This window comes from Dicentrarchus labrax, unplaced genomic scaffold (assembly GCF_905237075.1).
Source record: "Dicentrarchus labrax unplaced genomic scaffold, dlabrax2021, whole genome shotgun sequence".
Lineage (NCBI taxonomy): Eukaryota > Metazoa > Chordata > Actinopteri > Moronidae > Dicentrarchus > Dicentrarchus labrax.
Window position 1 is genome coordinate 5,249,405 of NW_026136721.1, and position 13,713 is coordinate 5,263,117.

The 13,713-nt window shown below is 38.2% G+C and overlaps 1 protein-coding gene and 1 long non-coding RNA gene across 5 annotated transcripts in view; both read right to left on the minus strand.

Moving 5' to 3' along the window:
- LOC127355481 (glycine receptor subunit beta-like) overlaps positions 1-13,713 on the minus strand; it is a 47,771-nt gene that overhangs the window by 30,413 nt on the left and 3,645 nt on the right. For 3 of the 4 annotated variants that reach the window (XM_051386418.1, XM_051386417.1, XM_051386416.1), the window contains 2 exons: positions 10,337-10,466; positions 7,976-8,082 (listed from right to left, as the gene is read on the minus strand). In XM_051386418.1, coding sequence (XP_051242378.1) covers positions 7,976-8,082; positions 10,337-10,461 — 232 coding nt within the window. In that variant the 5' untranslated portion in view covers positions 10,462-10,466. Of the gene's footprint in view, positions 1-7,975; positions 8,083-10,336; positions 10,467-11,388; positions 11,508-13,713 lie in introns of all 4 variants that reach the window. The other variant, XM_051386414.1, reaches the window with a different exon arrangement.
- On the minus strand, positions 5,035-7,959 carry LOC127355517 (uncharacterized). Its single transcript, XR_007881775.1, has 2 exons — positions 6,412-7,959; positions 5,035-5,160 (listed from the first exon to the last, which is right to left on the minus strand). It is a non-coding gene; the product is annotated as an uncharacterized LOC127355517 (long non-coding RNA).

Genomic DNA, 13,713 nt, shown 5'->3' on the forward strand with positions numbered 1-13,713 from the left:
TCCAGCCCTGTGCCACAAAGCGCATGGGAGGCTAATTTGTGCCATCAGTCGTCCCACTCCACGCCACAATACAATTCAATTCAATTCAATTCAATTTTATTTGTATAGCGCCAATTCATAACAGAAGTTATCTCAGGACACTTTTCAAATAGAGCAGGTCTAGACCGAACTCCTTATAACATTTACAGAGACCCAACAGTACCACCATGAGCTAGCACCTCGGGACGGGGCCACAGCACACACTACCTCCCACATCTGCTGTTTAAGAATATTAACTATTAACCTGCTAAGCACACCTCTTTTTTTTTTGCAAAACCCCTTGAAACATTGCACATTTACAATTATACACAGGCTTATCATATTCCACTTTATTGTATATAATGTATATATTTCTTATATTTTTATAAACATTTTCTACAGTGCCTGTGGCGTGTAGCTTTATTAAGGGCCCAAGCACATTCTTTGTTTCTTTCGTCTAGTTTAGTGGTTCTGCGCGTTTTGCACATGTTGTATTTTAACTTACTCTTAGGGAATTGATCAGATCTACTTCAAATTAGGTCAGTACAATCTCAAGACAATCATAATTAAAAGTTGATTGATTGAATGATTTTTTGTTGAAGGCTGTGTCTGTGGTGTGGCCTCAAATTTTGACATTTAGACTTAGTTAGTTCTTTTATGTGTATTTTGTCCAATTTGCACTAAAATGCACATGTATGATTAGAGTCCCGCCCAGAACACTTCATATGTGATAATATTCATAGTCATAGCGCCCCCTAGTGGCAACAGGAAATGTATTTTTTTTTTTTATGTACTTCTTCTAGCAGAGTAAGGTATAGAGAAATGGTCAGAAGATCCTAAGGATGCTGACGATGACATCTAATGAATTTGATTAAAACATTTGAGCTTTTGATCGCATTTTTGTGGGGCTGTACATTCTCTGACACTTATGAAACACTATGTCCCACATTGCAAAATCTGACATTTCATATTAGTTTTGCATGTGGATGTGTCAAAATGGTTCGATAGCACCCCCTACAAAATATTTAAAAAACAGCCCTGATGTCCTGTTTCATGGTCATGTATGACAATTGGTCGGCATATGTATGATCTCAAGAAGTACTAAATCGAACCGGAAATCAGCCATTTTGTATTTAATGTGAAATACTGGCAACATGTCTCCCATTTCCAACCCAGATGTCCTAAAAGAAATACCCATTTATACTGAACAACAGCTTAATTAAACACACACAAAATTACACTTGCCTTGGTCTGACCATATCTGCACCAGGAAGTTTTAATATGGCAATAAATTGAATTAAAAATTTACATTCCAATTAAAGCTGCAAGCAGCATTGGGCGGGACCTCGCCATCAACCTACGTCGGGGCCTGCACGGCGGTTGCCCACCGCAGCCACGCCAAGCCAAACCCTGATCGCAGGAAGCCAAGGGAGATCACTTTACATTGTCAAGCGTTTCAGACACTGTGCAAAAGACTTATGCGTTCATAGCGAGACTCTTCACTGCGAACCGTGGAAATTCAGCACATGCCACGGACACGCTGTTTGAGTAAATATTTAATGAACTTTTGATCACCAATGTGTCTAGATCGCAGTGATTGAATTTGAAGTCAATCCGATAAAATCTGTAGGAGGAGTAAGTTAAAACAGAAGCCCTGAAATGGCGTAAATGGCATCACAGTTTGACATTCGATTCAACCTGGCCAACTTTGACGGCACGCCATGGACATGCCCTTCAACGTACAGTCACAAATAGCACAACTTTTAATCAGCAATATTTTTTGATTGTACTGACCAATTTTGAAGTAGATCTGATTAATTCCCAAGGAGGAGTTTGTTCAAATACAACATGAAAAATCACAGAAAATGACAAAAAAATCAAAATGGCTGACTTTGATGCCACGCCACGGACACACCCTTTAATGTACATGCACAAATAGCACAACTTTTAATCAGCAACATTTTCTAACTGTACTGACCAATTTTGAAGTAGATCCGATAAATTCCTTAGGAGGAGTTTGTTTAAATACAAGACGAAAAATTCAAAGAGAATGAACGCGGAATTTAAAATGGCCAACTTTGACTGAAAGCCATGGACACGCCCTTCAACGTACAGTCACAAATAGCACAACTTTTAATCACCAATATTTTTTGAAAATCAAAATGGCCGACTTCCTGTGGGGTTTGGGGTATGGGTCCAAGAGGCTATTTTTGTACATCTCGTTACACATGCCTACCGAGTTTCATACATGTCGGTGAAACGTGGCGCCCGGGGCTGCTTTGACACGATTTTTGGTATGTGAGCTACAGGCACCAGTCTACACGTGCCCTGTTTATTTCATATTCATAACTATTATGGTCTACGCACAGTACCACTTTGTTTGTAAACTACCACCAGAGCGCAACCTAGTGGCGGATTGTTGACATCTTTTTTAGCGAGCCTCAGGGAGCCATGGGCAACCATCGTACCAAGTTTCGTTTTAATCACACGTGCCGATGTGGAGATATAAACTTCTTCATTATAAAGATCGCCACCTTGTGGCGATAACCTGAACTTGTACAAGATGCCTAAGGAAGACATGGGGAACTATTGACCCAAGCCTGGTGTCAATTGGACATACCAATGTTGAGAAAGGCTCCACTTCCTGTTTTGACCATAATCTACAGGAAGTGCTAATTTTATATCGTGCTTATTTTTTGAAATATCAAAATACTTTAAATTCAAATTGGACAAAAGTTCATGGATGGAACACAAAAACGTAGTTTATGGACTCTTCACGCTGTAGCGAAACAAAAAATCTAGGCGAAAATGGGTGTGGCCTATATGGGGAGATGCAGCTCCATTCACCTAACGTGTGGATATAATGTTTTTGAATGTGAGACAAATGATGCAGTAGTTATTAACCTAAACCTACTTTTCTTAATAGTAGCGCCACCTAGTGGCTGACCTGAAAGCGACACATAGAATATCTAAGTTACACCAGGCCTGACCACTTTGCCAAATAAAATTGCACTTTCATATATGTTCAGGGGGAAAATTAGCAGTCAAAAAGTCCTACAAACAATAATAACTTTAGCAATTACAATAGGGACCTCCAGCAGTCTCTGGCACGGTCCCTAATAGGAGTCTGGACAAAAATATTTAATTATGTAATTGTACCAATCACTTTGTATGGAAGTGAGATCTGGGGCCTGCTCAGTAGATTGGAGCACGACTCGCGGGACAAACATCCAATAGAGGCCTTGCACGCGGAATTCTGCTCAAGAAATGCTAAATGTTCGAAGAAAAATGCCAGAGCTGAACTGGGGCATTTTCCATTATTTGTAAACTTCCAGAAATGGGAATTAACATTTTGGACATATCTAAATTCAAAGCCAAAAGACACATTTCATTCTAAACCACTAAAAAGCCAATATTTGAACACTGAAAAGAGTCCCCTCAGTCAACTGTTGATGAAACTAATCAACCAGACTACTATCAGCGGTGATTCTCAACAATACAACAAAATTAAAATAATTATTAATCATCAAAAATCATAGATTATATCCTATATTTAGAACACTGGATAAATTGAAAACTAAATTGAATGTTATTTGACCCTAAACAGAGAATATAAATGGTCTGAATATCTCCACTTTGTCAGAGATATAAAACAAATAATGATCCTGACCAAATACAGGCTTAGCATGTGTGTGCTCACTGTTCAACAGGAGAAACAGAAACATAGATGCACTTCCTCCACCACTGTGATAAGTTCTCCTCCCTGGGATATCTCCACTCTGTGGACCAAAAAAAGACCAGATTTTCCAAATTTAACTGCAGAAGAGAAACTATCCATCCTTCTTGGCAAAGGGACAATCACTCCTTTAGCAGCTAAATATGTGTCTGCCTGCCGCAGCCTGAGGGACTAAAAAAAAAATAATTGAGCAATTGTATTTAAAGGAGACATATTATGCCCCTTTTCAGGTTCATAATTGTATTTGGTGGCTCTACTACAATAGGTTTAGATGTTTTAATGTTCAAAAAACACATTATTTTTCTCATACTGCCTATAGCTGAGCAGCTATTTTCAGCCTCTGTCTGAATCGATCGGTTTTGGCTCCTGTCTCTTTAAGGCCCCCCTCCCAAAAAGCCCAGTCTGCTCTGATTGGTCGGCATTATGAAGCGTATGACGCTCCGGCCCCTCCCACTTCCGCCTCAGCATTGCCGGCAGTTAGCTCCTCACTGCTACTGAGTTTAGCTGCATTTCTACTGTCAATATTAATTCAATAACTGCTTCTAAACCAAAGGATTCACCACCGGACATGTTAGAGCGGGAGTCTGACCTGAAATCACAGAGAAATGAACAACATCAACAATCAGGATTACAGCTTTCTGTGACGTTTTCCTCAGGTAAATACTGCTATTTTAATTATATATATATTAACCTCTATCTATCACATAATGTTAGTGTTTATACCTTAACTATGAAAACCAACTGTGTTGTATGCTTGTCTTTACAGATACAGCAGTGACCTACAGTCTACAGAGCCCAGTGAAGTTAAACATATTATAAGCCTGGAATACTTTATCCTGTACAACATGTCAATATAACTGAAGGAATTACTCATCTAATAAAGTAACTTGTTTATGTGGTTTAAAAACTGCTAAGTAACCAACTGTACTGTACTGTATCCATATTTCATAGTCTGATATTTTAACTTGAAAGTATTATTACCAAAGTTAACCTTCAGATAAGTGTAAAAGCTGCAATTATGTTTGAACCCCATTAAAAATGCAGTATATATACGGAATATTCTATAATTTATATTATATATTATGATGTAATTTATCTTCCAACATAATACATTCATAAAGTTTGAATTTGAGACAGTAATGTATTGTGTTACAGGTTTACACGAACCAGGTTTTCAACACTTCTACATGCAGGAAATCTTCATAAAGCCTCTGTGAAATAACATGTTATTTATATAAAACCACACTTATTAATGAATTTAAAAATGAAATGACCAAAACTCTTATTAAAAATAAAACACTTTATTTATGTTTCATTCATATTCCAGTTACACATGTTGTAAGTAACAGCTGCAGCTGTCTCTGTCCTCTGATGGGTCCAGGAACACCTGAGGTTCATCAGGTTTCCTGTAAAACAAGGCAGATTCAGTGTTACTTGTAAAGCAGCATATAATATACAGTATAATATAATACAAGTACAACAGCTCCTTGTGGCTCACAGTAGTCCTAAGTTATAAAATAAAATAATAAAGCAGTGTCTCTGGTGGGTCCCTTGTTGCCATAGTGATCTGTTGTTGAAACAGTCTGAGGTTACCAACACAAATGTCTAGCTAATGGCAGCAGATACACACACAGGACATTTACTGACTGTAACTGATGTTGTGCAATAACAGACATTTAGCAGTGAGCCTCGGTGATGTTTATTATACAATAGGAGATGATATGAGTATGAGATGTTACACTGGACCTACACTTAAATACCAGTACTGCAGTAACGCTAAATATATGGATCAGAAAACTTTTATTTGGTTTGAGTGAGCATCGAAGTTACACAATATTACTAAACTAATGAATCCCTGCACTTTGACCATTTCTCTCTCACAGTAGCTTTATTGTTAACTTCAGTGCACGTAGATCAAGTTAATTTACACACTGTACACACACACACACACACACACACACACACACACACACACACACACAACAAGGAAGCTAGCCCCAGCTGGTTAGCACGTTAGCAAGTTACACAAACAGAAAATAATCACCATAACTCACTCACGATATTTTGGTAGCTTCTACCGAGGGTTAACAATCACACTGCCCCTCATATTCCAACATAAAGTCCGACAGACTCAGTAACTATAGTAACACATTGAAATCACAGAGCTGCTGTGTGCTAATCAAAGCTACAATCCTACCAAACTAATTACCTCCGTTGCTGAATTTACACACACGTATGGTGTCTTCTTCTGTTCACAGCTGTATTGGTCCACACAGTGAACAGATACTTAGCTACCCAGCTGTACAAGGTTAAAGACAATTAAACCTAACTGACGTTATCCTCCCTGTTCTACAAAATACAGACGAACATAAAGCCAATCCCCCCCTGCACGAAGCTTGGTAATTCACGGCATAAACTTTGTGTGAATCTCTATAAAAAATAGCAGCAGTGGAGAATATGGAGACATCTGCACCAGCTGGCTTAATAAATGAACCTCACCTTATAAGTTTCATGTTCATCTTGCACACATTTAACAAACATTTAACAAACAATAACTACGTTAGCATCACTGAGGCTCCTGCAGCTAACAACTGTTAGCATGTGCTAGCGGTACACGAGCAATGAAAAACAAAGCATCAATTCTTAAAAATACTTACAGTGACTTCCTCTGCTGTCTCTCCACAGACAGTTGGTACAATCCCTCTTTCAGGAACAGTCTTTCAGCCAGTCCAGTGTTGTACTGACCGAGGTTGTGAAAACAGTCCGACACGAAGTGGTTCAGACACATTCCGGTTTTTCCGCCGGACATTGCCGTCAAAAATAAAAATAAATCCACTGTGCTCATACATATGTAAATTTGTGTTGGGTTGTGCAGCCAATGACTGAACAGTTTGCCTGCTGAAGTCTTTGCCCAGACATTAGGCTGGCAGGCGGCAGGCTCCGCTAGCTTGCTATTTTATAGTAACAATGGCGGAGCTCCGATAGTCAACAGGAAGTAAACTGCGGTGGGTGGCAACATTGAGCCGAAATGACGTCAAAACTCTGTCTGAAATTGAGTGATTTATCTCCTGTATTCTGACTGAGGCAGCCCACAAAAACATGACTGAGTCATTTTTTTCACACTTTGCCTGCTGATAGGCCCTCCAGATTCCCAAATGTACATAATCAAATGATTAAAAAGTTGGTTTTGCATAATATGTCCCTTTTAATAATATATATTGTTATATTACTTTTTTTTGGCATTTTTGTTAGCTTTATTTATAGAGACAACTGTAGAGAGACAGGAAAGGTGGGTGGAGAGAGAAAGAGGGGATGACACGCAGCAAAGGGCCGCAGGTCGGATTCGTATATGGGTTGCCAGCTCTACCGACTGAGGTAACCGGGCACCAATAATATATATTTTTAATCACTGTATTGTATTGAAAAAAAGTATATATATAAATGCACAAGATAAATGTATAGTTTATAGGTTTTTTTAATATTTGATATGCAAAATATGCACTATTATTAATTGCTTTGGCAACATGGTTTTATTCATGCCAAAAAAGCTCTTTGAATTGAATTGAACTGAATTGTGTGTGTGTGTGTGTGTGTGTGTGTGTGTGTGTGTGTGAGAGAGAGAGAGAGAGAGAGAGAGAGAGAGAGACAGAGAGAGAGAGAGTGTGTGAAGGACATCTGGTTGTAGCTTGAAGCTTCACAGAGCAAATCAACCACACACACTCCTAATGTTCTCTCTGTTTCATCCTGTTTCCTCTTCTGCCTTGCATCTTTTCTCCATCTCTCTCCCTTCATCTCATATCTCTTGTGTTTTTACCTCCTACAACAAATAGTGCTGAATAATATTTGCTTTCAATCACCAATCAGCATTAACATGAGCTGCAATGGACTTTTATTTTACCAAGGTCAAATGCAGTGGATCTGTCAAATTAACAGGTCACTACTCCTTGTTTATTTTACATCTATTTGATTTATATTTGTTTTTGTTTGGATACATTTTCGGTTGTAGCTATATCATTAAAATCTTTAATTAAATGGGTTTTTTTCCCATTTCTGCCCTGCAGTTATAATAATACACTAATATATTTCAGATTATTTTTCTATTATTATGATTATTAGAAAATACATTCTGACACTGAATTAGCACACTTAAACATACTAGTTGGTCCACTTTCTAATAAGTAAATGTCTCTCATCACCTACCTGTACAGTCTGTAACATTACCTTGAAAGTTAGGCCTAATTCTTGGGTCATAACTGACCATCAGACGGTTCAAGATGTTGGAGGTTGAGTTAGCCGGAACCTGGGCCAAATCTTCTGCGGACAACTGGCTGTTAAATAGGATATAAACAAAATTAAAGATAAAGTATCTTTTTCTTCCTTTCTCTTTCCAAAGATGCTTGATACATGAGACATTGCTACAAAGAAGGAAATGTAATGAGTATAAATAGGGTCAGGTGCATTTAATACATTAATTTCATGAGCTGCTACTACTACTACTACTGCTACTAAGCACAAACTATTTTTGCTGAGCTTAAAAAAAGTATGAGGAGACAAATAGCAAAATCTCACAGAAAGAACCCTAAATGATCCCATCTTTGATCAGCAGTGGCATATTTCAGATTCTCTTAATGATTTTTTATCATTTTATGTTGCTAATTTAATTGTCTGCCTGCCTCAGCAGCACAGTACACACACTGAGCCAAAGATTGAGTGAGGAATAACAGCTGTAGAGCCAGAGTAGGGCTATCGTATATTATCACAGATTCAAGCAAACCTTTTTACCGGCATAGTAAACTGCATCAAAACAGAGAGAAAGTGCGAGTAAAGTTTGCCACTCGCTTGATTTGATTAGCTGTTGCACCAAACAAACTCGTCACTCACTTCTCAGCTACAACTACTGGGATGGTGAGGATGGGCACACATGGGCAAATATATCTGCAATTGCCTGTTGTTGAACTGATGGTGGCTGGTTGGAATATTTTAACATTTGCAAGCTTGGGGTTTTGAAAAATTTGGAACTGGGTCCTTATAGAACTGGGTCATGATCCCCATATCTAAATATGATATTGATTTATTTTCTCTTTTTGAAACCTGGTCATGCCATGAAGAATATGTTTGTCTCAATAAATCCACTCCTTCCAAGACATATTAATACTCATGTTCATATATACAACTATATTTCTATTTTTTCTTGATATCTTTTGTTTTTTCTAATTTATTTTGTTTTTAATGTGTATTACTTTTCTTATCTGCTGTGTTGCATCTGGAGCTGCTGTAACAAGTGAATTTCCCCAGTGTGGGATCAATTAAGTCTATCTTATCTTATCTTATTTTAGTCATCCAGGCACCAGCCAAGGAGATGTTGTTACAGCCTATTAATAAATCCTAAATCTAAACTAAATTATAACTCATTTGAAGGCCTTCTTCTAACTAAAGCTTATAGTTATAGCCCTGAAACATCTCTTAGTTATGCTGCTATAGGCTACTGGGGAACCCATGATGCACTGAGCTCCTTTCTCCTCCTCCTTGTGCTTTCTCGTCTCACAGTTTCCCATGGATTGTGGTTGTGTCTAGATTAGGGATCAAGGTTGTGGCACCTTGCCGAGAAAAGCATGTATTTGAGACGGGCGTGCAAAGATGGGTTTGCCTCTCTTGAGTTTTGTTGAGCAAATCTAACTAATTTTTGGTCATACTTTTTTTTCTGTGCCGCTGCCATGACATGTGAATGTGAGCATCATTTTACAGCAGCTGAAGATTTACGCTACCCAGCATACAGACAGCGAGCAAGAGACTTCACATATATTCATAACTTGGATTAATTTTAATGAAACCCGGTGGACCCTTACAGACTAAAGGAATATATAATTGCGTAATGAACACATACCATATGGTACAGACTTTATGATCGCTTCAAAGGATGGGAGTCAGCACTTTTTTTTTGTCTCACTTGTTTACCATGGCAGTAAATCTGAATTAATTATACTTTGGTGCTCATAGTTTCCATAAAATGAACCGATTGAATTGTGGAGAATCTAACTCATCTAATGATGTGTAGCATGTCCATATTGACAAAAGTTTAACATTTAAATTTGTGTAGATGATCTAAGCTATCTCTTAGAACTCGCTCAAGCAGGTGACCCGATGAGTTTTCAGACCTCTAATGGAGACCAGCGTTTATTTATCAAAAAGTGTAGCCACACTTTAGGCTAGTAAAGGTGACCTTTATCTATTTGGGACCGCTTCTATTACAGTATCTCTCTCTCTGACTCTGTTTTTTACTGAGGAAATGTTACATATTATATTCTAACTTAATCAGTCCTGCTTGGTCTTAAATAGTATGATCCATATCCACTCTGCATAGCTGGGAAGCCGGTCATTCACCCACAACCCGACATTTCCTTCCTTTTGTTGCGCTCAGTATTGTGTTGTTATCATTGTGCACAAAGGTACAACATATTTAATGTACTCTCACATGTGTCTGAAATAGTATCTAGATACTGTGGTGAACTATGATGACAAATTATGAAGATTGTGAGATGAAGAATATGTATTTGTATATATTAATATAGTATATTTACTTACGATGGACAGACGACTTGCTTGCCTTTCTTTCCCTTCTTTGTGGATTTTCCTTCTTTGGCTGTGGTCAGTTGCCAACAAGACAGCAGCAACACAAGCAAGATCAGTGGCCTCAATCCAGCAGCCATGGTGCCTAAAACAGAGTTAAATGCTGGCCATAACATGTCACACATAACACAAATTTTAACAAGAACACTGACAATGTTGCCAACTTAGCAACTTTTTTGCAAGATTTTGGGACCCTATTAGTGACTGTTGGGATCTGGTAGGGCAGGTTTGGTTACTAATAAATATCAGAGATATGATATTAATACAATTAACTATTATAAATCAGGAACTTATAATTGAACTTTGGTTTAAATCTCCAAACAGGTGTTTACTTAAAAATTTCCTTTAGATGAACAGAGACTGGTTGAATCTGAGCACATACTGTCACAACCAGCTGTTACCAAAACTCATACGCACAAATAATGACAGGTAACTGTTACCATAACTAAACACATTTAATTATAAGAAATGTTCATTCAGCATAAAGGTCTTAGACCTAACACATTGATTGGGACCAATCATGTCATGCAAGCATATCAGGAAGAGGACTTCCTGTCAAAAGAAAACGCAAAAGCACAAGGTATTCAACATGAAAAACGTAATGCAACGCTATGTAAGATTTGGTATTGTCGATTCAGCGCCCCCAGCTGCAATACGTCGTAAATATGGACCACTGTACATTTATTATTATTACAGTACTTATGATCAAAAACTAGCAAGTCGACAACCTTTCTAACACAGTCAAACATCGCGCAAATGCAACAACCCAAGACACAGCAAGCCAGCTAATAAAACTTATATAGTCCAAGTGCAAGAAGGCCAGCTCGCTGTGTGTCTACAGCCCTTTATTTCACCAAGCTCTCACCATTGACTAAAAGCCAGTCAGAGATCTGGTATTGTCCGGTGGCTTCACTCTCCTTTTCTCTATTTAGTTTCCTCCGTCGACCTCTCTGGTCTCTTTGCCTCTGCCATTAGCCAGGTCAAAAGAAGCTACATTGACTGCTCACCCCACTCTGGTTCTGGCACAACACTGCTCTCCGTCAGCATTCCTCCCCGTGTCTGAGGCCTGAAAACTGGTGTTGCCAGTGTAAATACTGGCAATCCCCCAGTGTTCTAAGCAGCAGTCCTGGGCAGTATGGATAAGGAAATTAACATTAGCCATAACAGCAGCTACATTTGGCAGCAGTTTCTTTACTTCAGGAATCTCTGTAAATAAGTCGGAGGACAAACCTAAAAACATTTTCACAATAAAATATGATCTAATTTCCCCAAAATTGGTGACATAGTGGGTGATATGTGACTACTTTCGTAAAGGGTTATTCACTTGTAGCGACAGAACAGACATAGAGGGTACAGACTTGGAATGACAGAGGCATCATTCACCCTATTACAACTCAAAATGATTTTGAAGCTGTTATTTTAAGGTAGAAAAGTTACATATTTGCTTTAGCAACACAGTGCTGAAATCCAAACAAAACATAACAAATCAAGAAATATAAAATAAATCATGATAACATCAGTTCTACATTTCTGAATCCATCACCACCAATGTGCAGTTGAGGGGGTGCATTTAACAAATACCAAATAATATTGTTTTGCATTATCTGCAGATTGTTCCTAAATGTAGCTGTCAAACTACTGACTGAGAAGTTTCTTAACAGAAAAGTCTTGTTCTGCCTTACAGGAACTTTAGTTTGCTGGCACACTGGATGATATTTTGGCAGCAATAGATTTATAGGAGAGTGACTCTTACTTGGACTCATTCCAGAACCATTCTTTTTTAACTGGGACATACAAGACATTTTAATTACTTTTTTTCTAGAGCATACATACAGTATCTGCTCTGTAAATCATATGTTCTTTGTTCTCCTTTAAAAGAAAATTAGAAACTCAAGGGGGATGGGCCGCCCTTTTTTAAATTCGACAGAATAATGTATATAAGAAATGCCTCAACGTTAATAGACCAGTAAAAAGTTTAATGCCGCAGTAACATTTTGTTATAATACTTACATATATTTGGACCTGAATACCTTCTCCACCTCTGGTTAGCACACCCACAGCCTATCTGCACCTATGTGTTACTGCTAGCCTACTGTATATCGATGTTACCAGCATCCTTCCCCTTTAAGAAAGTTGGGCTAGTAGGCAACCTGAGTGTGTGATGCATTAACTAGTTAGATTTCTGAATGTCTCTGGTTACCAGTATATTTGTAGGAGAACTCTCACCCAACTGTTGATGTCCAGCATGATGACAGACACTGGGAAGCGTGAGTTTGCTTATTTGCTGTGTCCCTCGTAGTTTAATGAGAATTGAACTCCCATCAGACTGTGATTTATGTTATAAACTTATTCTGGTATATTTCTGGTGAAAACAGAACAAGTGAAAGTGTACAGAGAGCACTACACAAAATGTAAGATAATAATAAGCACCTAAACATTTGAGAGCAGGAATACATCACTGAGCCATAAAAGTAAGGTAAACCTTTTCTTCACTTCCCAAAGAGTAAATGACAGTAACAAAGAAATCTGAGGCATCCATAGAGTGAATTAAAATGGTAAACAGTGGGGCTTCACAAAAGCCGAATTTAAAAATCCAGGATAACTTGAACTAGCCAAGTCAGTGCATCCTGCCTTAATAATCATTTCACAAAGGCTAAACCAGGCTGAGAAGGTGCAGCTAAATGAAGCCAAATTTAAGCAATTTGGATAAATGCACGTTCACTGGGGCACCATATAGCTCTCCTGGTAGAGCTGAATCTCCAGCTGTCCTTTCCAATAATGGCAAAAAGCCAGTTTTTCTGATATAGACCACTAAGTCAATCACAGATTTACTGATCCTGAAATGGAGACTTATCAAACCTAACTATGTAAAGCTTATATTATGTAAAAAAGGAAAACCACTACTCTGAACTGAAACCGTCATAATTATACCATTCAAGGAGTTGACTGTCCTTTGCACAAATGAATAGTTGTATACTCTGCCTTAAAAGTGAGCAGTCGAGGTTTATTACGTTACTCAGAAGAAATACATGTAAAACCACATTGGTTTCCAATCGGAGTGACAGCCGACTGAACAGATAAGACAACAGGATTAATCAGGCCTAGCTCTCAGCCTTGTCTTGAGCAGGCTAGCTACAAAGAATAAATCTTCATGGTAACTTATGTGCTGCTGTTTTTATGAAACCTAGCGACTGCTAAATTCAGCCAGGATAACTGGAAAATCCTGTCTTAATCCGTTATCTGGATTTTGTGAAACAACCCTCTGGATAGTCAATGTGTGTACATCTGTGACAAACACGTCATCACAAGTTAGGTAATGATGTTACAGAGTA